The sequence below is a fragment of the Aedes aegypti genome, chromosome 2 (genome assembly GCF_002204515.2).
Source record: "Aedes aegypti strain LVP_AGWG chromosome 2, AaegL5.0 Primary Assembly, whole genome shotgun sequence".
In the NCBI taxonomy this organism is placed as follows: Eukaryota; Metazoa; Arthropoda; class Insecta; order Diptera; family Culicidae; genus Aedes; species Aedes aegypti.
Window position 1 is genome coordinate 63,372,742 of NC_035108.1, and position 22,343 is coordinate 63,395,084.

A 22,343-nucleotide genomic window follows, 5' to 3' on the forward strand; every position below is an offset into this window, starting at 1 on the left:
GAACGCAATATGAAATCCAAAACACAAATGTTCGCTGCAGAATTACAATGGAAAAGGTAAGCACCTTCTATTTACAAGTGTAGTTGTGTGAGGCAATGAAATGCGGCATAAAATCGGATATTTTTTTTTCGAGAATATAAATCTCATGTATATTGTCGCTAAATTGATAATGCTGTATCTGAAAGTGTTGATTAAATATTGAAATACCACCTGAAGCATTTTTCTTCGCATAAATTATCCTATAAATCAAATGATAAGCAGTTATATTTCATCGATGCTGCAAATACCAATACTATCATAACAATATGTTAATGATTTTGGAAGAAGCCATTTAGTGATGACGCACCAAAAGGCCTTAATGAAGTAAAATATGCTTACTAGTAAGCACCGCAACCTTCCCCTTCATTCTTATAGGTGTTAATATTGAGATGCTTAATCAAACTCAAATTGTTCTTTCCTGAAACATTTGCAGATTGAAAATTAGGGCAAATGTGCGATTTTGGGAACTTCTCAACATATACCGTCGACGGGGGTGACAATGATCTGAGGGGCGAGAATGGCTTAAAGCATAATATAATATATCTCAGCATATATTTGAAAAAGCGATGTACAATTTTAATGTTGTATTCTTTACAGAAGCCAAAAGTTACCATAACAAATTGAGATCTTCGGGACAAGCAGTTATTTTTAAACAAATCTTCGAAGAAATCTTGAACATAACGCCATTTAACATTGTTCATAGAAAAGCAAACTTTTTGAAGTGTTATCACTATTTTAAAATTGTATGATGAATTGTCTAAAATGTATAAAGCCTTCATAGCTGTACGAAAAGCGGGAGCTCATGCATTATAAACCATAAGCGATCACTGTATTGAAGTCTCAGTTATGTAAACATAATTTTGCTGGGTAATAATTATAATTGCTAATGTATCATTATCAAATGAGGAACAAATAGATTACTTCAAAACATTTCAAAACTGCATCAAGAATTAGAGCTAGGGTGTTTTATGTATTTTGGACAGAGCGTTACTCGTATATAATTTGGCCACTTCCATTTGGTTTTGTCGTAAATGGCCAAATTATATACACGTAACGGTCTGTCCAAAATACTTTGATCACCCTAACTGATGTATCTCCGAAATGTGCCGACGACAAATTCTGATGAACATGGGTGACACTGCCACCGTAGCAGTATGGATAGGTACCCGAGAAGGAATGAATAACTCTCACGTTACGATGCATACCATATATACCTTAATCAGGTATTTTTCAGTAGTCAATGCAACTTGGTATAATTATGATATTGAAAAATATGTTGAAAACAATTAAAAATATCTCATTGCGGTTTTCGACAGCTATTAAGAATGGCTTGAGGTATTGAACTACTATTGAAAAAAATCACTCTCATATGAAAATCCTTTATGTATTATGAATTAATTATCAGTTTGATATTTGTAGAATATGCACGAATTTGTAGAATATTTTGGGTATTTTACCTCTTATGCAGAGCTGTTTCATACCTCATTCATGTTGTGAATATTGGAAATTATCTGATATGGAATACCTTAGTTTGGTGTTCAGTAGCAATTTCCTTCTGCTCGGGTAAAAGTATGTGCAGATATTGTTGGATTTCTATTTGACAAATTTACGTGTCATTCGAGAGTGACTAAACGGCAGAGTGGTAGCCTATATGATTAGCTATCTGAAGATCATTGAGTAGGGGTTTATTTCTACTTGTTTCATTTTTTTTTTGTTGTTTGATAAAACAAAGTCATATAAAATGCAAAACATTATGGCCTCCAGTTTTGTACACATAGAGCAGTTCTGCCTTATAATGTTTGAACCGCGGACCAGATTTCAGAAATAATTTTTCGCGGCGGAACAAAGTATTTCCAACATATTTGTTAAACGATTAAGAAAAATGAAATTTCTGTTGGAAAAAATGATAAGATCAATCGTTTTTGAATATCCTACAAGGATTTAGTGAGAATCCCTCTCAGGTTCTATAAAGATTTTACAAAGCAGTTGTATTCAAGACTGCGACAGAATTGAGTCCAGGAATAGTTAAAAATTGCCTTAAATTTGATATTGGAATCATGTCTAAGATGTTATAAGATACTTACTAAAAAAATTGTCACGATCCAAACCAATACTATTTGAAGATTCTGCCGAGAGATATGTGAGAACCCTATGTGACATTTAGGAATAATCCAGGATTCTGTAAGAATTGTTTCTAGGATACCATCAGAATCTTCATCCTCAATCTTGTTCCGGAATCTATGAGATATCAGTCCTGAATTATGTTCAGAATCCGGTCGTAAATTTAACCAGGATTATGTGGAAACCATCCTCAGAGTTTTGTAAAAAAAATGATTCAGAGTAACCCCGCTTATCGTTTTGTAAGAATTTAGCCCAAGTTTCCGTTAAAATTAATAATGTATTTTATAAGAATCAAGTCTTTGTGACTAATTTTGCAATTTTTTCCATTGTAACACATCTCGCGTATCTGCAGTAATCGATTTTTCGTCGATTTTTTTGCATTATTGCACGAAATTCAATCGATTTTAGAAAAAAATTACGGTTCAGTACGATGAAGGATGATGAATACTTTCTACTGAGTTAAAAAAAGGAATCGAAAATAGTCGCCCGGCCAAGTAATTAGCTTCAGATAAAATCGATGACTGCAGTTACGCCCTTATGATACTGTACGCGAAATATTTAAGTTTGATTGAAAATCACTTTTCTTAACAAATATCGAAGAAAAAAAAACATGACAAAGTGTTCTTGCAATCTTCATAAAATCATTTCAAGGATTGAAAAGTATGGTTTCTCGTTATAAACTTCAAATTGATTATTTTGATTGCTTATTAACCTCAATGAAGGGTACTGCCAAAATTTTCAGTGTTTTCAAAATTTGAAATTCTATCATTTGAGGGGTTCATAAGCAAAGGGGTGAAAGTGACAAAAATCTGTTTTTAAGAAAAACGAATTTTTGGTGTTTGCAGCAATTTCTCATTTCATACAAACTTTATGAGAGCCAAAAATCAAGTCTACGAATTATGTTGTTTTTTTTCTGTTTAACAGAAAAATCATCTAAAATACAAAACAGTAACCTTAAATCGAAATCGATCAAAATGCCACTTACACCCTTTACACTTGCATTTTTAATAATTCAGAGACAGAGTCTTCTTTAACCTTAAATAAGTAGAACAAACAACGGGACAGCTATGAGAAGAATCCTTAAACTCTTCGCGGGCCGTACAAAATGACGCCGCGGGCCGTACGTTCGGCAGCTCTGACATGGAACTTTTAATAATCGTATTTTTGATCTTAAAAGCATAAAAAGAACGATCGTTATTCAAATGTCTGAATATTACATGGGTAATATTCAAACATTTGAGTTATGATTGTCCTTTGTTATGCTTGAAGGATCATATTTATGTTTCGATTAAAAGCTGTGTTCAGAATAATAGTAGTGAAAGCCGATTTTCAAACAAAATGCTCAACTTTGGCAGGTTGTAACTTAGTTTTCCTATGAGTAATCGGAATAAAATTTTGGCGGAGAACTACAAATATTCTCAATTCCAAAATTAAAAAAAAAAATCATCGTAGTGGTGAAAAACTCAAGGACCAGGTGAAATTACTCAAAATAATAGTAGTTTATCTTTTGTAAATTTGTGTTTAGCAACATTTTTATAAAAATTGGCTTGTTTATAAGTTTATAGTTTGGGTGCAAATTGTTGAAACGATGAGTAAAGAAAAATTCAATCACTCATAATACAGCAAATATTCTTATTATAAAAACTACTATTATTTTGAGCGATTTCACTGTGCTTAACTTCTTACCCGGTACTGTAAAAAAATATATTTTGTGATAATGAAAATACCTGGAAAGAACGGGTTGTCCTACCCACGATGCAACAAAAAAAAAAATACGGGATCAGCAGAAAGCATGAATAAATTAAACTTTTTATCATCTGTCCAATATACATACAAATTCGATCAACGTCGTATTTATTCTTATAAATGATAGAAGACACGATAAGGTTTTCCAGTGTATTTTCATGCCTAGTAAAGCATGGCATGATTTGTGCATGAATCTCCCGAGAGTTCTGCCTTGTGAGAATTGAGAATGTCTACAGTGAAAACCCTGGGGAACTAACTAAAATAATTATTTGACAAAATCTCAAATAATCACTGGAGGAATGTATGTATAAATCTTGGAAGGAATGTCTGGAGTAATTGCTGAAGTTATTTTTAGAGAAATACCTAGTTGAACTCTTATATTAAACCTAAAAGACAATTTTATGGGAAATCCCCAGAAGTTTCTTAAGAAGTTATTGATTGAATTTCAGAAGACGTTTTGACCGGGAATTATTTTTTTGTTGAGCAAAAAAATCACATGAAAATATCGTTAGAGCGCTTGGAAACAGTAGGTTACTTCAACTCATCTAAAAACCGACCAAAATGTGACCTACTTAGGGATCGTTCAAATATTACGTAACGCAACTGGGGGAGGGAGGGGGTCTTACATAGTGTTACGGTCCATACAAAAAAATAAAATTCTCATACAAAAGCTGTTACGTGGGGGAGGGAGGGTGTCTAAAATTGTGTTACGTAATATTTGAACGAACCCTTACTTTTGCGTTTGCGCCCCTCAAATAAAGTAACTTTCAATTTCCAGTGGCCGCGCCTCTGACAATGCATGTGGAAAAGCTCGCTTAAACAGCGTCGGTGGAGCGACAACCTACTGCGTGACAACCGGAAGGAGAACAACAATAGCATCGTGTTATAATAACATTGACTAATTCGCATTTTCCCCAAATTCCTTGCGGTGAATGATAAGACACCGCAATGTTATCTCCCATAAAGATTTATTTAAATGGGAGCAAAACCGCGGTTGTTTCAATTCTTAGCAGACGGCTGCGTGTCCGCAAATACCTAAACTTCCGGTGCCGCCGTCCTTAAAAATAACATCCATATAATATCTAATCATTCCAACGACGTTTTAAATCCATCACATCAGTGAACACTCCAGTGCAAAATGTAGAGCTCGCTCTGCAGTGCTCACCTTGGTGCTCACTGTGGTGAACAAAATACGCTCACCGTAGAGAATCGCCGGTGCTCTTTAATTACACCCTAGTGCATGCTAGTATTGAGTGATACAAGTGATCATCTCTTCTCCCTCAGTCAGTGCGCTCATCATATCAGCGGTGGTGAATATTAACTTGTGAGTGTGCTCTCACTCTGAAAGCAAGAGTGCGTGTAACTATACACACCGCTCTCCCTCACACTGAGGAAAATGCCATCACTGCTTAAGGGGGCAGGATCCGTCATTGATTTCAAAAGCAGTTTTTTCGTTTAAAATCAACAAAATTTACAGGAAAATGTGTTCACTGTACAGCGGGGATTCGCTGGTTGTAACACGACTGCCTTCCTTCTAGCGAATCCGACCCGTTAGTTGGCACGACTGACAGCTGGTGAAAATGCTCCACACTAACGCTAACACAACTAACACTAAAGAGCAAATCGTCACGAAACGCACATATACATACGCATTAGTGCTATATATGAAGACTTCAATGCGACGGCACTCAAGCTAAGTATGCTGTTCAGCTCAAGAAAAGTAAAAATTTCTGCTGAAAGAAATGGTCAAGAAATTTTCTACAGTGAGCCCCATTTGAATTGACATTTATTTTCAACTGCATACTGCGATCAAAGAGAAATGCTCTTCTTGAGCATTTCTTGCAAGAAATTTCCCTCGCATCGAGATAGGCTATTACTTTTCTATTGAAGTGCATACTTCCCATCAGACGTCAAAGTCAGTTTGACATTTTCTGTTGACATTTGAGTGCTGTTTAGTTGGAATATTTTCCAACCAGCGAACATCCAACCAAAGACAAATTAAAGACCCCCATGTTCCTTGCAGTTGCCCAAAATTTTATAGCTCATAAGGTAATCTAGAATGCCGTGAAAAGTGTACTGCGATCTGTCAAACTTGGATACCTTTTGTACTACAGAGGGACCAAATGCAGTACTAGAAGTGGTACCCAATCTGAGCCCGAGTGTGACGGACCTGATCCAACCATCGAGTCATTCCATGTAGCGGACCCCGAACGAGCGAATCCCCGCTGTATTCTACACGCAAACAAATTTTGTTGTATAATCTACCGAATCCATGGTAGAATTAAGAACTGCACCAACGATTTTCAACCGACTACAAAAATCTGTTAAGTTTACTATTATCTGGTAAAAATCACTGAGTCGTGTAGTAAATGTGACTATGTCCATAGTAGCCGCGACTACAAAGCATTGTATTTCAATCCGTGACACCCACCGTACAACACAGTATGGTGAAAAGTACAATGCCAAACTTGTCAAATCTAGAATGTTTCTAGTCATAAATACTACAACTCTGGTTAAATAAACAGAATATATTTTCTTGTTGACTATGTTATGGTAGAGTTAAGAGATTAATGTAGTCGGTTGAAAATCGTTGGTGCAGTTCTTAATTTTACCATGGATTCAGTTGTTTCTACAATAAAATTCATTTCAGTGTATTCTTCAACCGAAATACAGTGAAAACATTTTCATCGAATAATTTTTGGAATGGATCATTGAAGGTAGATTTTGTCAGAGCTCACCGCATCAAAACAAAGGCGCCACTGTATATGAGATTTAACATTGTGACAGCATTGCTGTTCTGTCATACACACAAGGCGACAGTGGCGCTATCTATGCTTTCCACAGCGGCCGTTTTGGTTATTTTAATGATCCATTGAACAGAAAAACTGCTTTTGAAATTTCGATGATGACGGTGATTACGATGACGGAGCGTTGAACGTTAAATTTTGCATACAATTACCAATATAAATAATAAACCGCAGAAGAATAATGTCGCTGGTGTTCCCTTTGTTCTCGCTCAGAAACATGTTGGGTACATAAGTGTCGAACTGCATACATTTTCGCGTTGACATTTATATACCCGCCTATCTCCGCCAGCAAAAGATGTTCCGACAGCGACGCCAGCGACATTCTTCTTCTATAGGTTTATTACTTCTATTCAATAACCTTACGTTCAAAAACTAGGGAGTCCCTATTCCCGTTTTTATCTCGATTCTCAGATCTCGATATCTCTCCCTACACGGAGCCGTAAATAAACCCAACTTTGACTTTTTTGACGCAATTCGGCTCTTCCGTGGGATAACCCAAATTTGGGTTAACTGATATATACCTGGGAGGGACGCACCGATACTACACACGAAATATAAGACAACTTTATTTTGAACTGCAAGATAACTCCAGCTTGCCAACAACAATCAAGGCAGGCTTCGAGAAAATCGGTAGTTTCCTTTTGTTGCGCACCTTCGATCTTTCCTGACAAACATGAAAAAAGGGCCACAGTTTTCTAAGCACTAAATATTAATTTTCATTAGAAAAAGTAGAACGATGCGTTTTTCAATGCTTTATGTTCAATCAGATTAAATGGTGCTCACGTGACATTACTTGCGTTATGTGCATGAATTGATTTTCATTCGATTTTTATCACTTTTGAAGAAATACGAAAATGTGTTTTAATCAGTTACGCGCTTTTTTCATGTTAGTCCAATGTTTGAGATCTGGGCTCACAGTGACAGTTCGTGACAGCGGAATCTCCGCTCACTATGACGTACAGAAATTTTGTATTGGTTTCTCCCTCCCAGATATATACCTATCGTTAGGGCCCATTCACAAATTTCATAACGCTGAAGGGGGTGGGTGGGTATCATTGGGATGTTACAGCTCATACAAAATTTGAAAAATATTCATACAAAATGCGTTACGAGGGGGTGGGTGGGTATCAAAAATGAGCATTTTTGGCGTTATGAAATATATGAATAACCCTTAGGTTGTTTTTATTTGACAGCCGCAAAATAATATCTACCCAGTGTTAGCTTTCGAAGTCTCAGAGATGGGTTAAAATAACTTAACGTTAGGTAAACTCGAAAGAACCCAAATTTGGCTTATTCCATTGAACTTCGACGCTGGGTCGGTGCGTATCTCTCTGTTTTTGACAACATCGCTGTTGCGAGGGTTGCGAGAGAAGCAAAACAACCCAACCGTGGGTAAAAAGTTTACCCAAATTTGCGTAAAAAGAACTTGTTTTTTGGGTAGTCTGATTTCTCCGTGTATAGTTTCTTTCAAAGTGGGTACTTTGATCTTACAGTGTGTAGATAAGTGTCAATTGACGCAAACGAAGTTGATAATTTTGTTTAGTAAACAGAGGCTTGTTTAGAAAAAAGATTTTAGTTATTTTAGTGATTTTAGTCGGTTTCTTCGGTTTCTTCAAATAAGTTTGTTAGCCAGAGGAACAACAATAATGTCTTCAGGTGTTGGGAGTAATTTGAACTCAAAACACTCATCGATGTTCAATGACTTGATCGATTCAATAGGTACCTACGTAAATCAATTATGAGTAAAGGACTCTCATTATGACAACAACCTTCCTCGTTTTTCAGATATTTCCGAAGTCAAAATCGAGCCACAACCGGTCGAAATCGACCAGTCCTTGTTGGACGACCTGTTGGCCCATAGATCCAAACCCGTCAAGCCAAAACCGGTGAAACCGGGTTTCTTTTGCGTACTCTGTCTGCGGAAATGTCCCCCGAAATCAGTGGTCAAATTCGCGCCCTGCCTGAACTCGAAAGCCGTTGATCCTGCCGAGGCTAAGCGGAAATTGAAGCAGGCGCTCGATCTGGAGGTGGACCTGGAAAAGTACACAATGTGTCTCACGTGCTGGAAGCTGGTCAAATTGATTGCGGATTTTAAGGTGTGCTGTTGGAAGGCTATTAGCAATCTGGAGGCGTTTCCTACGGGTTTGAATGGAGAGCTTCGACGGGATGACGGATGGATGTCCGAGGGAACGCTGGACTGGATCGTACGAAACTATAAGCTCATCTGGAAGCACATTGAACTCATTGATGCACAAGTGGATGTTTCGCAGAGGAACAGATCTGTGGCTCCAGTGGAACAGATTTTCATCGTTCCGAAAAGGGAGGAGAAAGCTACCGAACCGGAAGAACCAGTAATAGAAGATAATGTACCAAAGCCTACGATTACAGATGAGTTATTGAACAAGCTTCCAAAGGGATTGGTGATCAAAAGAACGAAGCCTGAAGATGCCAAGCAAGTAGAGCAAGTTTCTAACTTGACAAAGGTTTTAGAAGATCAAGACATACAAAGCGGAATATCGGATTGCGAGGAGGAATGCCTTCAAGACGAAATGATTGACGATGCTCAGAGTTATTCCACGGATAGTGAAAACGAAGATCCTGCTTTATTGGAAGTTTTAGAAATGGAAACGAAACCGTCGAAAACTGTTACAAGTAACCGAACGACAAAACGAAAAAACCGAGAGCGAGACTTGGAAGATATTTTGAGCGTCCTAAATGAATCAAAAACCATTGCTGAGGAGGAAGCTGTGGCGCTCGATTTGCTCGCAACGAAACCACAATCCGCTGAACCTGTTTCCAAGGCCAACATTGTAGAACAGGTCAAACTAACTCAAGCTAGAGGAAGTTTGGAGATAAAGAAGACAAAGCTCAGCAAAAAATCCAGCAAGAAAAAGGAAGTCAGTAAAGTAAAAAAACTAAGCCGAGAATCATCCAAAAATGGTTCTGGTGAAATAGTAACTTGTGTACAAAGCGGAGAAGAAATGCTGCATTTCCTGACATCAAAGCCAGAAACTCCAAAAATTTTCACCAAGAGAGGTGTGCTGAATAAAGAGCATCAAGTGCAGGTTAAGAACCTATACGAAGTCTTGGACGTCCTGACCACTTCCAAAATTAGCACAGAAGATGAAACAGTAGCCCTAGATCTGTTGGCAACCAAAGCCAAAATTGCGAACCCCAGGAGAAAAAAGTCGCCCAATATAAGGCCTGCGGACGTAAATGAACTATCGGATGCAGCCCTCGACGAGTATATGTCCAGTGTGGATGAAAAAGTTTTCCAATCGGGCAGGAAGAAGTCCCAAGCGGCCGAAGAAGCTAAACACCTAGAGGTGGACCACTACCAAGTAACGATCTGCACGTGCGATATCTGTGGCAGGAACTTTGATGGCCAACACGCGGTCAACGTTCACAAAATGCGCTGCAAACCGGAAGCTCCCGCAAACGAAAAGTACGTTAGTTGTCCGATTTGTACGGCCACCTTTTTGGATAACTCGGGACTAACGTTCCACGTGAACAGGCACAAAGGCATCAGACCATACAAGTGTCGGAAATTTTGCGACAATACCTTTTTCAGTAACTACACTCGCATCAGGCACGAACGGAAGTTCTGCGAACGGGAAGGTCGCGTATGCTCCATCTGTGGACAGCAGCTAAAGAACGAGGCCTCGCTCACATCGCACATCCAAATCGTACATGGCGAGGCCAAGTTCGAGTGCAAAATCTGCGGCCAGAAGTTCCGGGCCAGGTAAGTACCCATTTGGGTGCGGCTTGTTTTTCGCAAGCTCTCAAAACTAAAAGTTCGTGTGCTCTTCTGAATTCAATTCACATTAAAAGAGAAACCTCGAAGATTGAGCCATAAATATTAAGCTTCAGAGGCACTATAGGCGATTTCCATATAGTCGTATTTATAAGTTTTGTGATACAAATTTGATGATTTATTTTCATCAGTGCGCATCGTACCTTCGTGCTGTGCGTACACGAATTCTCTCTGCTCTTGGAAGTTTTCTTAAAAACTACCTAAAGCAATAAAACAGTACTTTTCAGTGCTAAAATTAAAAACGGTACTTTTCAGTGCTACTAAAACAGTACTTTTCAGTACTATTTTTCTACTATTGATCCCTTTACGATCCTTGTTTGGACCCGTGCCTTCGATTTTTCGTTGGACCCGTTGGCGAAAGCTAGCGGTGGTAATCCTTCTTGGACACCGTCTTGGGAAAAAACCTCTCGAAGGTCACGTCTTCTTTCGTTTATTAATTAAACATGGTATCAATAACAAACAAAAGGAAGGGTGAATCTCTGAATTCACTACTTCCTTCCAAAAAAGTGGGTTTTAAAACTGTCACTACACGTGGCAAGAATGGAAGAAATTGCGTTTCTCCGGAATGCGAACTTTCTTCCAAGGGTGAAATGAATAATTGTATCGAAATGAGCAATCAGTTTGTTGCTCTAGACAAATTTTCCGAACACCAAATCGAAGCAGCCTCTAGCCCAGGCTCTTTGATTCAAGTGAGGAAGCAAAGAGTGCCGCCTATCGTGGTCAGTTGTTCCGAATTTGGGTGATTTAGGCAGGAGATCTTGAACTCCATTAGGGGAATCAAGGTTTCCTTCCAAATCGCAAAGAAAGGAGACAGTCGCGTTTTGCCGGAAACTCTTAAAGATCGTGAACTTCTTCTCAAACATCTTGAAGAGAAGAAGCACAATTTGTTTACTTCTGACGACAAAACTGAACGTTTGTTCAAAGTTGAAAGGTCTCTCAAGTGACTATAAGTCACCTGAAGAGATCAAAAATGGTATAAATGATTAGAGATGTACCGAATAGCACTATTCGGCCTTTGGCCGAATACCGAATAGTTGAAATATTATTATTCGGCCAAACGAATATTCGGCTGAACATTCGGCCGAATAATGACTTAATATTCGGTAAAAAAAAACTCAAATATTCGGCCGAATAACACACGTATGTGCGTCCAATTTATTAAAAACTACATTCTTAATTCTATGTCAATATAAAAAAGACAGTTTTTTTAAGTAGGGAAAGCAGAAGAATTAAACGAAGTATAAATGGAAATGAATGATCGTCTTCTTGAGCTTTTGAAACCGTTTGCAGAAATCATGAGGATTTATGTATTTCTGAAGCTAGGAAGTTGTATCCTATTGCTGTTTTTTGTTTAAGAAATTTGTTTTACTATTAAAAAAATGAGGCAAATAGATCGCAGACCCCCGATTCGCATGATAATAGAAGAACGTGATGAGTAGGTTTTGCAAAGAATATAGAACGTATAGAAAGTCCTGATAATTGACGGACTTTAAGGCTAAGATGCATCGAAGCCAAACCTCGATTTTGCAAGAGCATCAGTCTAGAGAACCTGACAGCCGTTTGCGCTGAATATTTGAATGATTGGTCAACACCAGCGATTGACCAGAAAGTTAAATTTTCAGCACAAACGGTTGTCTGATTCTTTAGATTTGTGCTCTTGAAAATGCCGGGTTTTGCTTCGATGCATCTCTGCTTTGTCTGTGTCTCTTCCTTAAAACAAATTTTCAAACGCTTCTAACTAGCCAAGCGGTACGTTACAGCTCCTGCAAGATGAGATGCAATTTGATTTGCAGAAAATGGTAACGCCATAGAACAGAAAAATTCTCACTTTTTCAATATTTGGCATCAAAATCTATTCAAGGTGTCCATAAAAAGAAAAAAATCGGTCATCACTTGAATAAATTATTGATTTTTTTTTAAATTTTCGTAACTTTTTTACAGTTTAGTTTATTTTGTTATTATTCGGTCACTATTCGGCCTATTCGGCCGAATAACGGATTTCATTATTCGGCAGAACGAATATTCGGCAAAATAAAAAAAAATCGAGATATTCGGCCCGAATATTCGGTCGGCCGAATATTCGATACATCTCTATAAATGATTTACTTGGATTCCAAGTAATCATTATGAAAAAGAGAACCCAATCTGGCATTGTTCGGAAAGGGCTTTCTCAAGAATATTATTTTGTTCACTTTAACAAAAAAGAACTAAATAATGTTAAAGCTTTAGAAAAAGCAAGAATTATAAGTAGATGAAAAAACCGAATTTAGTACTATACCATTTAATTCCACTAGAGTTTGTATCCTTTGACAGATACGCGTATTTCGACCTCAACTGTAAGGCCGTCTTCAGTGTCGTGTACTAGACTCGACTTTGTCTAGTACACGACACTGAAGACGGCCTTACAGTTGAGGTCGAAATACGCGTATCTGTCAAAGGATACAAACTCTAGTGGAATTAAATGGTATAGTACTAAATTCGGTTTTTTCATCTACTTATAGGTATTCTACTAAACAGCTCGAAGATTTATTATCAGCAAGAATTATGTTCGATGTCCGTGTGACACGGGAACATTTCTAGAAACCTGGAGGAAATTACAAGAACCCCACTCAGTGCCGTCGGTGCCAAAAGTGGGGTCATGGTACAAAAAATTGTCGCATGGATGCTAAATGCATGATTTGTGGAGGTTCTTCTCACGCCGAGGACGTCTGTCCAGTGAAGGAAGATACCACCAAGTTCATATGCTCTAATTGTGGGGCTAATCATAAGTCCAATTTTTGGATTTGTCCTTCACGCAAAAGAGTCATTGAGGCTTGTGCCAGGCAGATGAAAGATAATATCCGTTACGATAACGGTCGTTTCCGGAATTTGCCTGGTAGAGTATCGAACAATGCTCATTTTTCAGTTAACGATCGCTTGATTAGGAATCATACCCATCAGGAAGATCATAATCATGCTCATTCACAAACTAATTTTAATCCGTCGGGTAGCCGTTCGAATCTTTCAATTTCGAATGTATCTACCCACGGTAAATCCTTTGCTGATATCGTAGCAGGTAATTTGAACTCTTCCCCTATTCGTTCCATGAGTACCCGTTCTACTTGTTTCAAATCAAATGAAAAAAAACCCTACCGCCACAGGTAATTCCTACTCCGCATCTTCGTCTACCGGAAATTTTAATGGGAAATCACATGACATGTCTGCCTCTGATTTTAATTTTCTAACTGAACAATTGAATCTAATGATTGATGCAATGTTCAAAGCCACCACTATGACTGAAGCAGTCCAAGTAGGTGTAAAATTTACAAATCAAATTGTTATTGGATTACGTTTTTCTAATGGATCCAAATAATAATTTAAATATTTTAAATTGGAATGCTCGTTCTCTGAATGGTAAAGAGGACGAGCTGTTTAATTTTCTTACAATTAATAACGTGCATATAGCAGTTATTACCGAAACGTATTTAAAACCTTTATCTAAACTCAAAAGAGATCCTAACCTTTTCGTTTATCGTAACGATCGACTTGCTGGGGCATGTGGGGGAGTTGCAATCATCATTCATGGGCGTATAAAACATCAACTGTTTTCATCATTTGAAACTAAAATTTTTGAAACTTTAGGTATTTCTGTTGAAACACAGTCTGGTAAATATACTTTCATAGCTGCCTATTTGCCTTTTCAATGCTCTGGACAGCAAGTTAATTTGCTCCAAACTGACTTGCGAAAATTGACTCGCAATAAGTCAAATTTTTTTTGTCATTGGTGACTTTAATGCCAAACATCGGTCATGGAATAATTCTCAAAGTAATTCCAACGGCATAATTTTATTTGATGAGTGCTCTTCAGGATATTTCTCAATTCAATACCCTGATAGCCCTACATGTTTTTCCTCTTCTAGAAATCCATCTACGATTGATTTGGTCTTAACCGACTCTAGTCATCTTTGTAGCCACCTGATTACTCATGCTGATTTTGATTTTGATTCTGATGTTACATTTCAAATATCCCAAGAAACGATTCTCAATCCTATCAGCTCCACTTTCAATTATTTACGAGCCGACTGGAATATATATAAAACGTATGTTGACTCTAATCTTGATGTTAACATTTCTTTAGAAACTAAACTTGATATTGACAATGCTCTTGAAACTTTAACAAATTCCATTGTTGAAGCCCGGAGCATTGCAATTCCAAAATGTGAAGTAAAATTTGAATCCGTGATTATAGACGATGATCTTTAACTCTTGATCCGTCTTAAAAACGTGAGGAGAAGGCAATTTCAACGCACTCGCGATCCTGATATGAAAATTATATGGCAGGATTTGCAGAAAGAAATCAAGAAACGTTTTGCTCAATTAAGAAACAAAAATTTTGAAAATAAAATTTCTCAATTGGACCCTGGCTCTAAGCCCTTTTGGAAATTATCTAAAATCTTGAAAAAACCTCAGAAGCCAATACCGGCATTGAAAGAGGAAAACAAATTATTACTAACTAATTGCGAAAAAGCTCAAAAACTTGCTATGCAGTTTGAAAGTGCGCACAATTTTAATTTAGGACTTACTAGTCCAATTGAAAATCAAGTTACTCAGGAGTTCGAAAATATTCTCAATCAAGAGAACGTTTTCGAAAATGCTTGGGAGACTGATTTGGAAGAAGTGAGAACTATTATTAAAAAATTCAAAAATATGAAAGCTCCTGACGATGATGGAATTTTCTACATCCTCATCAAGAAACTTCCAGAAAGTAGCTTATCATTTTTAGTTGATATATTCCACAAATGTTTTCAATTAGCATATTTTCTTGACAAATGAAAAAATGCTAAGGTTGTTCCAATTTTAAAACCAGACAAAAATCCTGCAGAAGCTTCTAGCTATCGTCCAATCAGTTTACTTTCCTCCATCAGTAAACTTTTTGAAAAGGTTATTTTGAACAGAATGATGGCCCACATTAACGAAAATTCAATTTTAGCCAATGAACAGCTCGGATTCCGCCATGGACATTCGACCACTCATCAACTTTTACGTGTAACAAATTTGATCCGTTCCAACAAATCTGAAGGCTATTCTACTGGTCTTGCTCTTCTAGACATAGAAAAAGCATTCGACAGTGTTTGGCATGAAGGTTTGATCGTAAAATTAAAAAACTTTAATTTTCCAACATACATTGTTAGAATAATTCAAAGTTATCTGTCAAATCGTACACTTCAGGTTAATTATCAGAACTCCAGATCTGAAAGACTTCCTGTAAGAGCTGGTGTTCACCAAGGCAGCATTTTGGGACCAATATTATACAATATTCTCAAATCTGACTTACCTGAGCTACCTCAGGGATGTAAAAATCGTTGTTTGCGGATGACACAGGCCTCTCCGCCAAAGGACGAAGTCTGCGTGTCATCTGTAGTCGATTGCAAATAGGTTTGGATATTTTTTCTTCATACTTGCAAAAATGGAAGATTTCTCCTAATGCTTCCAAAACTCAACTAATAATATTCCCACATAAACCAAAAGCTCTTTATTTGAAACCTTCAAGTAGACATGTTGTCACGATAAGAGGGGTTCCAATAAATTGGTCAGATGAAGTTAAGTATCTAGGGCTCATGCTAGATAAGAATTTAACTTTCAAAAATCACATTGAGGGCATTCAAGCCAAATGTAACAAATATGTAAAATGTCTCTATCCCCTTATTAATAGAAAATCAAAACTTTGTTTTAAGAACAAACTTTTGATATTCAAACATAAGACTTTACTTTCGTCGGTAAATTTGTGCAACAGGGGAAGGGCTAGTACATACGTATGTTACACATTAGTTAGTTGAGAATTCCACTGCATGATGGTGCAGTCTCAGAAAACATTTTTTTTTGTTGTTTGACGGCTTACCAGCTTTCGTTAATTAAATAAAATTGCTTTATAGTATCAACACAAATATTTGTGATTCCTAATATCATCTCCTGAGGCTTTTGGCAGAAGATTCTACAATATTTATTTAAAGATTCAACAAAATCATTTATTATTTCAACAAACAATGCAGTATTAATTCAAAAATATAAATGTTTCTTATTTAAATTAATTGTTTATTTCAACATGAAAATGTTGTAACGTATCACTTCATTTTGCAAAGTTTACTGAAAAATCGCAGATAAATACGACAAGTATTTACGGAAGTGATGCAGAAAGTGATTTTATCGGATTTGTCGATGAAGATTCTGATGCTTTGAGTGGATTTCTCGAAGTTGCTGATAAAGTGGCTAAAATCTTTAGGCATACTATGACATCGATTACATTCAGGAGTGCTTCCTCTGCCGGAAAACATCGAAGTTTTGGATTATATTCAGGTAACTAGATGAAGCAACTTATCTTATATCTCGGGCTAGGCATTGCATATAAATAGAAAGCGTTGTGTTTGGATGGGCATCTAATTCATCCGCAAATCAGCAGGGGCACAAGTCATTTTTTGTTTAAATATAGAAAACTTTTTTTCAAGATAATTGAAAAAAATCATGAGCGAAACAAACACCTCGCAGGAAAGCACTAACTTGTAAAAAAATGGCATCAACTTCCTTTTCAATCAACTACCCAACTTATTAGTATAAATTTGACTCCAACTCAATTTGTTTTAATAGTTTCGTTTACGAACGTTATGTGAGAACTAAATTATTCACTAAGACTAATTTAATTTTGAAAATAATCAAATTTAAAATCTGTTGAAAAATAACAAAGTTAGATCATATTTTTTAGCTTGAAAATGAAAGGTTCAGTCATTTGTGCCAATCTATTCATTATATTTTGTGCTCAAACATTGAACACAGACAAACAGACGTAACATCTACAACATTATCACTTGTTCTGCGGTACCATCTACAAACTTTTCATTAATTTCATTTTGAAGATTATGATGTTTAAAGTTTCAACATTGTTTGGAAAATAATATAGTTTTGTAAACTTCACTGAAGGTCACATAACTCGAAAATGAAGGTGAATTTTTAGTTGCTTGCGCCACTCCTAAATATTAATATTTTAGCTCAAACGTTTAGCAAAATCCAGAAGAGCTCACGAATTTTTAAATATTAGGGCTTTTGAAACAATCACCCGCACTCTAGTACCTATTGCTTCCGGCTCTAAGCCTATTCGACCAGGTGCGCGGGAAGTGGGTAGGACAGGTAGGACATGTACTACGCACAATAAAACCTGGGTAGGACAGACAAAGGTTTGTCCCCACGATTCAACAAAAATAAAATTCAAACAGGATCATCAGAAAGCATGAAAAATAAATTAAAATATTTCTCATCTGTTCAATATACATACAAACTCGATCAACGTCGTACTTTTTCTTACGGAGAATGGAAGACACGATAAAATTGTTCATGGTTTCTCATTAATAGTTAAGCATGGCATGGTTTGTTCATGACCTCCAAATTATTCTGGCTCGTGTGAAGAACTACTGAGAATATCTATAGTGGAAATCCAGGGAAATTGATTGTAAGATTAACAAGAAGCTAAATTAATTGTTAGAGAAACTAATGAATCCAATCCTTTATGACATTGTTTATGATTTATGATTTCGTTAAAATATTAACAATCAACCCTGTGTACGTCCAGGGACAAATTTCCGTGAGCATTCCTGGAAGTAATTCATGGGAAGTTTTTGGAACATCCACAGAGTGCTTTGGTAAAATTCTTGAAGAATTTTTGGAAGAAGCTATGGATTCATCAAAGACCAGTCGCATCGCGTTATACGAGTGTGGTGGTTTGAGGGTTTTCTGAACGTGCGATCACTCTTGATCAAATTATTGCTGAATCTCTTCACGTTTTTCAGAACAATTCCTATTGAACTCCATTTAAGAAATTCTTGGCTGATTCAGAATTGCCGTAGAAATTTATGGAAGTAGTTCTGAGTTAATTCTTAAAAAATGATTTCATCAAATTTCCATTGATATTTTCTGGTCTTTATTCTAATACAAGCCTCGAAAAAGTCGGCAATTCAATGTAAGGTCTCAAAAGTCTTTGTTTTAACCAAAATGGTCTCTAAAGTTTCTGGTTTTCCTTATTCTGCTTGCATTGAATTCTGGTGCAAGTGCAGGCTCCAGATAAACCTTCAGAGACTATATCTGGTTCAAGAAATTCGTCTCAGATTCCCCGAGGACAAGCTTCAGAAATTATTGTAGTGATTTTATTTATAATAGTTCCAGGGTCTCATAGAGGGATCACTTCTGAAATTATCTGCCTCTAGACTGCCCATACCCGCATAACAGTCCCATATTATATGGGATTTCCTATATAAATGGGACTGTTATGCGAGTATGGGCAGTAGATTTCTCTGCCAATTCTTCCATCAGAAATTCTTCCAGCGATTTAGAATAATTTCTCCAGAATTTGCTCCAGGTAATCCATCAGAACTCGAAAGCTACTGCCTCCAGTAATTTCCTCAGGTATTATTTTGATTTGTTTCCTCAAAACTATCCAAGAATTTCCTCAAGATGTTTTTTCACTACTCCTTCAACCGAATTGTTCAGTTGCTACTGTAAGAGATCTTACAAAGATTTCCAAAGAGATTCTCCCGACGGTGTGTTTTGGAAAAAAAGCTTAAGGGTTATTTTTTAACGAAAACTCTGCTAGAATTCCTCCGCCTGGTCATGTGGATTCCTTCAAGAATTCATCCAAGTTTCCTCCTCCCATATTTTTTAAAACATTCCCATACTTAAAAAAGCCTATTGAAGTTTTTACGCCAGTTAATACTACAGCCATTTTTTTAAATAATTCTAATTCCTCCATTAACGATTGTACTGTACTTTTTTTTTTTTTTGAGATTCTGCCCAATGTTTTTCGAGAAATTTCTTTAGAAAATCCTGCGGAATACTATTCCGAGATTCGATTGATTTTTTCCGATTATCTCCGAAAATTGGCTATGAAATCTTCCTTCTTCGAAAGTTTAGGAGTTCTTTCAGAGGCCCTTGTTTATTGAGGATGATTTTGAAACATACACAGGTTTTACCAGAGGTTACTTTAGGAATTTCTTCATAAATACCTCACGGATGTATTTTTCGGAAAAATAAATTTTGACATTTCCCTAGAGTCATTCTTGGAAGAATTCCTGAAAAAAAAACCTTCAGGACTTACTTTAGAAAATCTCATAGAATTAGTGGAGGAATTTCAGTACAACTCGTAGAAGAAATTTCTGGAGCAATTGAAGGTATTTTCGGATAAATTTCTAGTTAAGATCTTATTTCTTATATAAATCTTGAAGGATTGGAAAACCCTAGAAATTCCTGGAGGCATTTCTTGAGAAGTATTGATTGGATTTGATATTGATGACTTCCTTGATAAAAATTTCAAATGATTTTTGGAGAAATTTAATCTTTGGAGAAATTCTATTTCTGTGGTACTTCTGCAAACTCTTATTTTCTGGCTCCCATTAATCCTATTAGGTTTCGTTTTGTTTTCTTGTTTTCTGTTTGGTATTTTTCAGCCTCTTTTTAATTCCTTTTAGGACTATTTTTTCAGGCATCAGTCCTTCAATATCTTGTAAAAAAGAAAGCTTTCGTAGTCTTGTCGTAATGATGACTTGCATCCTTTGCGTTTGAGCCTCTTTAACGATCAACGCTCCGTCATCGTAATCATCGTCATCATCGAAACTTCAATAGTAGTTTACGGAACAAGTTGCAGAATGATGATTTTTTCAGCACGAGTCGTAAATTTATCCTACGAGGCTTGCCGAGTAGGATAATTGCGACGAGTGCTGTAAAAATCGAGTTCTGCAACGAGTTACGTACAACATTTTTTGCAATTTCGTAGAAGACCACTTGAGGGTATCAGAAATTATATCGGAATGCATTCCCTATCATTTTACAATTTCTGAAAAAAATATTGTGTATTGATTCATTACGTAACTCAAAACAGTTGCGTAATGAGAAAGCGTTGGGTAATGAATCATTACAGCACTGGTTTCAGTTGCGTAATGACTATTCCCGCACTGCATACTTCAGTGCAGGAAAGTAGGCCGTTTGATGACAGATTGACGTGATGAAAAATTGCAAAAAAGCAGTTTTTCTGTTCAAAGCTAAAAATTATCCGATGAAAATGTGTTCACTGTGTTTCGGTTGGAAAATAGAATACAGTAAACACATTTTCCTGTAAATTTTCTTGATTTTGAACGAAAAAACTTTTATTGAAAATTCTGAAATCAATGACGGATCCTGCACCCTTAATATAGTAACTCTCAATTTCTAGTTTTTCTTGGCTTCATTGTGCACACAATATTTACCAACGTTTGTCCTACCCATGGTTTCAAACATGGACGCGCCTCTGTATTCGACATAACATTTTTATCAATACTCTCTCACAAAAGATAAATGGATCTTTTCTTTTCAGGAAAAATTTCAACGAGCACAGACTGGTGCATTCGGATGAGCGGAAGCATGCTTGTCCACACTGCGATAAGGCGTTCAAGGTGGCTCGCTCGCTCAAAATCCACATACGCACCCACACGAATGAGCTGCCCTATGCGTGCCATATGTGCGAGCAAAGGTTCAACTACAAGGTCAGCCTGCACAGTCACATCGAGCGACACCACGGGCCAAACGATAAATGGTGATGTTGGTGTGATTCCTAGATGATTGAGTAAGTAGTGCAAAATTTGTAATAAACGTCTCGTAAATTTCGCCGTATTTACGTTTTTTTTACTTAAATGTGAAAGCCTATCGGCTATGGCCGATACTAGTACTAGTGTAGTCAGTCTAGTACACAACACTGAAGACGGCCTTACAGTTGAGGTCGAAATACGCGTATCTGTCAAAGAATACAAACTCTAGCGGAATCAAATGTTCTAGTACTTAATTCGATTTTTCTTATATTTGTTCAAAAAAATATTTAAAATGTAAAAGTTTTCGAGAATTCACTTATGGCTGACTAAAGAACTACTGATGATAACTGGTACACTTTCGTTGTTCTGGGTCTTTAAAAATGGCATGACAGCAAATTTCATATTACTCCACCTGTGTTCAATCCCGTTATCCCCTCAACTTTTTGTGGACTGGCTTAACCATTTGAAAGCTCCATTCAACAACATCTAAGCCTTACAAATCTTGACTTCTTCATTATGCCCACTAGGATTTTGTATCGCCTTACCCCGCCTACAATCTTTAGTTAAGGACAAGATACATTTCAGCAAATGTGAGATTTAACAATGTTATACAAACTTTCTTCCATTTCATTTGATAGTACGCAATAATTGAACATATGCTAAAACATACTAAACCGGTATTTGTGAACTATACTGTTTGGAATGCGCATTACGCCCCGCCAACCCCTGGGAATCCGATTTTCGTATACTATTCGTACCGATTCTAGGCATTACTCATAGAAATCTTTGCAGGAAATAACGCACGATTTTTTAAGAGATTTTACCTGACGGAGCATTTATATCTGATCCTCTAATTAGTTGCGCTACCGAAGTATAAATGGCCAACATTATGTTTTGTTTTGCGCTTGGAGGCCTGTTACGGAAAAGTATTTCAGATGTATTATTCAGAAAACAGAACAACGAACAATTGAAAGATTTTGGGCCATTATGAAACAAAATCACGTAAAAACAAACAGAGAGACAAATAATAAGAAAGATTTTGCAAAAAAGAGGAGAACATATTCTAAAACTGTAAATAAGAGCACTGTGTAAAACCTTATGCATGAAATCAAACAAGAAGTTCGAGCATTTGCATAAACAAGACAGAATAATGATTTTTTGCTTGTATGTTTCGTCAATTCACTGTTTTTTTTTTGTTCTGAAATCAATTGGATATCGAAATACATTCAACTATTTTTT

General features: G+C 36.7%; 1 protein-coding gene across 1 annotated transcript; it reads left to right on the top strand.

The window, feature by feature from the left end:
• The first annotated feature begins 8,224 nt into the window (after nucleotides 1-8,224).
• LOC110675601 (zinc finger protein 26-like) lies at nucleotides 8,225-21,189 on the top strand. Its single transcript, XM_021841028.1, has 3 exons — nucleotides 8,225-8,432; nucleotides 8,499-10,455; nucleotides 20,894-21,189. The coding sequence occupies exons 1-3, from the start codon at nucleotides 8,360-8,362 to the stop codon at nucleotides 21,114-21,116; spliced, it is 2,253 nt and encodes a 750-aa protein (XP_021696720.1). The 5' UTR covers nucleotides 8,225-8,359; the 3' UTR covers nucleotides 21,117-21,189.
• Nucleotides 21,190-22,343: the final 1,154 nt, after the last annotated feature.

What these genes read in the sequence shown, in the direction of transcription:
- LOC110675601 (XM_021841028.1), top strand. Translation starts at nt 8,360, where the DNA reads ATGTCTTCAGGTGTTGGGAGTAATTTGAACTCAAAACACTCATCGATG. An exon ending in TGACTTGATCGATTCAATAG is followed by an intron (nt 8,433 to 8,498) that starts GTACCTACGTAA and finishes CTCGTTTTTCAG; the next exon opens with ATATTTCCGAAGTCAAAATC. An exon ending in GGCCAGAAGTTCCGGGCCAG is followed by an intron (nt 10,456 to 20,893) that starts GTAAGTACCCAT and finishes TTTTCTTTTCAG; the next exon opens with GAAAAATTTCAACGAGCACA.